Source organism: Chrysochloris asiatica, unplaced genomic scaffold, assembly GCF_000296735.1.
Source record: "Chrysochloris asiatica unplaced genomic scaffold, ChrAsi1.0 scaffold00099, whole genome shotgun sequence".
NCBI lineage: Eukaryota > Metazoa > Chordata > Mammalia > Afrosoricida > Chrysochloridae > Chrysochloris > Chrysochloris asiatica.
In genome coordinates this window covers 11104639-11107843 of record NW_006408617.1, presented here as the reverse complement: position 1 = coordinate 11107843, position 3205 = coordinate 11104639, and the positions used below count along the sequence as shown (strand labels likewise).

Sequence of the window (3205 nt, the reverse complement as noted above, 5' to 3'; positions counted from 1 at the left end):
CCCCCCCCGCAACAGGGCAGTCGCAAATTTGAGAAAGCAGTCCCGCAACTTTCGGTGACATCACACCCCACGGAGACCCCCCTGTCTTTGTTCCAATTGGAGGTGTTTCCAGATCCTTCTGGAAAGCACTTTTTTTAAACCTTCGGAAAATGAGGTTCTCCCCTGCGAGTCCTCAACCTGCTTGTCCCATGGATTTTATTCTCAGCAGCGTTGAGCGGTCCTCTGCGCTGCTCTGTGCGCAACTTTCCACCTGCAACGCCGCGCTGGGGAGATCCCTTCGCGCGTCCTTCTCTTCCCGCGTCCAGAGTCAACGGCTTGGACAACCCCTTCGACCGCCCCACCCCCATCACCAAGGAAACTTGGATCGGTTGTGATCCCCCCAGAGACTGCATCCCGTGATGCAGATCATTTACGAATCGAGATAAATCCCGGAGATGGGATTGGCTGAGAGAGCGGTTGAAACACTAGAGGATTTCCTTGAAGGATTTTCCTTTCTAGGCCGGGAGTTGGGGTTTTTCGGTTGATGAATGGGGTCGGTCTGCGCAGCCAGTTTTAAGGGCTCAAATGCTGCTCTGAGGTGCATTAAACTCTTAGATTGTTGGAGAGACGAAGGAGAGAGTGGGAAGAAGTGGAGAAAAAAAATAGTAAGGGGAAGAGGAGGGAGGGAAAGAGAAGCTAGTAGAGAGGAAATGGGAGAGAAGGAGGTGGAGAGAAAGCGAGTTTGCAGAGAATGCGAGCGAATTTGGAGAGAGAAAGGGAGACGGAGGGAACTCTAGAGCAAGTTTAGAGAGGTGAGAGAGAGGGAGGGTGCGAGAGAGCGCTAGCTCGCGTGAGCTTGGATGAATGGAAAGGGTGAAGAGGAGGCTAGGGAAGCGGCGAGCTCCCTCTCTAGCTTTGCGTTGCTAGGTAGCAGCCTGGAGCTGCGTGTGACCCACCACTAGACAGACAGAGCGGACGCTGCAGCCGCCACGGTACTAATCTGTCTGTGAGGATAGGAGAGTCCCCCCCTTTCTTCTCTTGCTGCCCTCGGCTCCGTCCTTCCCGTCGGACAACTTAATTGCCCTACAATGAAAATGAAACCCCTATTGTTGCAGGATTAGGCAAAGCAATAAATTGATGTCCCCTAGATCGCATATTGGGGTTGACCGGTAGGGACTGTTAAGTCCCCGTGTATGGGGGCTGGGAGGGGAAGGCTTGTGGATGGGCTGTGGCGTGTATTCAATTGGTTAATCTGCTTTCTTGCTTCAATTCTTAGCTTAAGCTCTTTAGAAGGAATCAAGTAAGTAATTATACAGCAGCTTCTAACAGCACCCATTTCAAACTTCCTGGGAAGAAGTTTGGAAAGCCCATTGGCTTTGCAGAAATCTCTGGAAAGGAATGGGAAGCAAGGAGGAGATCTTTAGCAATTCTTCCTTAAGCACCTTTTCTCAGTGTTGGCAACACAAGACAGAATGCACTCATCTATCACTGGACTGTTAACCACAAGGTTAGTAGTTCAAACCCACCAATATGAGACCATTATTTTTGTTTTGAAAGGAGTCCTGGTAGCATTGTTGTTGTTAAGTGCCATCGAGCCGGTTCCGACCCATAGTGACCCTGTATGGTTTCCGAGGAGCGGCTGGTGAGGTTGAACTACCAACCTTGAGGTTCAAATGACTTTGTCAAATTAACCCACAATGCCACACTAAGGCAGTAGACTGCTAATCTCAAGCAGTTAAAATCTACCTGCCCCTCTGCCAGAGAAAGATGAAGTTTTGACTTCTGTAAAGATTTACAGTCTGGGAAACCCTATGCAGGGTTGCTATAAATTGGAACCAACTCCAGGGCAAATAGCCACCACCAACCATTGTTGAAGGTTTAATCTGAGACCCTCAACAATATTAGATGAGTGTGTTCTTTCTTAGGGTCGTACATAGTTCATGTCCTAAATATAGCCACAGCTTTTACTACTGTACCTTCCTTTCAGTGTCTGGCAAAAGGAAATCTTGGCTATATTCATCTGGGAATGTCTCCCAACAACCACAACTGATGTTCTCTTCCCTGGGTTGATGGTATAATCACTAAATAACCCGTACTTGATAGTTTTAATCCATCTTCCATTCTATAATAATTACATCATTGGACTGCTAACAGCAAGGGTGGCAGTTCAAATCCACCAGCAACTGCTCAGGAGAAAGATGAGACTTTCTGCTCCCATAAAAATTTATAGCCTCGGTTGGGTGGCTATGGGTTGGAATCAACTTGATGGCAGTGAATTTCACTTTGAAGTAATGTTGCCGTTGAGTCAGTTCTGACTCATAGCGACCCTGTTTAGGGTTTCTGAGGAGCAACTGGTGGGTATGAACTGCTGACTTTGTGGTTAACAGTCCATTGCTTATCCAGCCCCACACTAGGAGATACTCCTTTCACTATTTTGCAGATATGGCACAGAATAAGTATTAATCTGAGACTTGCCAAGGTCATACTGCTAGAAAATGACAGAACCAAGGGAATCCATATTATATGTGGCTCTTTCTGGTCATTTCTATGTCTCTTTTAAAATGTCAAGCTCCCTAAGTTACTATCCTTATGTGTGATTACAAAGGGAGCTGAGGGGCATTTTGCAATTTTTTTTTACCATATAAAGTAAAAATCCATCTGTGGGCATTTTTTCAGAAACACTTTTCAGGTTTCTAAGACGTGAATTCCAAACTGTCTTCATTTATAGTGTTTCTCCTTCACTGTTTTAAAACACATACACATTCAGAGTGTCTTCAGCCTGGTCACCTGAAGATCCCAGAGGAGTCCTGATGTGGTGCCTTAGAATAAGCATTGGACTGCTAACAGCAGTGTTGGCAGTTCAAACCCACCAGCTGCTTCTTGAAAACCTTATATACAGGTTTGCTGTGAATCAGAACTGACTCAATGACATTTAACAACTTAACAGATGAAGTAAAGTAAGACGACATTGTAGATGCCTTTATTTAAGCACCACATTTTTGGTGAGACCCCATTGTAAACTGTTAATCACTAGAAATTGGAAGTGAAGTATGAGCATACTATAGTTAGTCTTTATATATATATAGGTGTTAAGTGCCATCGAGTTGGTTCCAACCCACTACTGTGGGTTAATGTGGTGGACTGCAAAGTCACTTTGAACCACAAGGTCAGCTGCTCCTTGGAAACCCTATACAGGGTTGCTGTGGGTCACAACTGACTTGACAGC

At 45.8% G+C, this 3205-nt stretch overlaps 1 protein-coding gene across 1 annotated transcript in view; it reads left to right on the top strand.

The window, feature by feature from the left end:
* The window catches only part of LRP2 (low density lipoprotein receptor-related protein 2), a 191394-nt gene that overhangs the window by 2209 nt on the left and 185980 nt on the right, over window positions 1-3205 (top strand). Inside the window, exon 3 of the mRNA XM_006867037.1 lies at window positions 209-367. Within this exon, the coding sequence (XP_006867099.1) occupies window positions 209-367 (159 nt within the window). The remainder of the gene's footprint in view (window positions 1-208; window positions 368-3205) is intronic.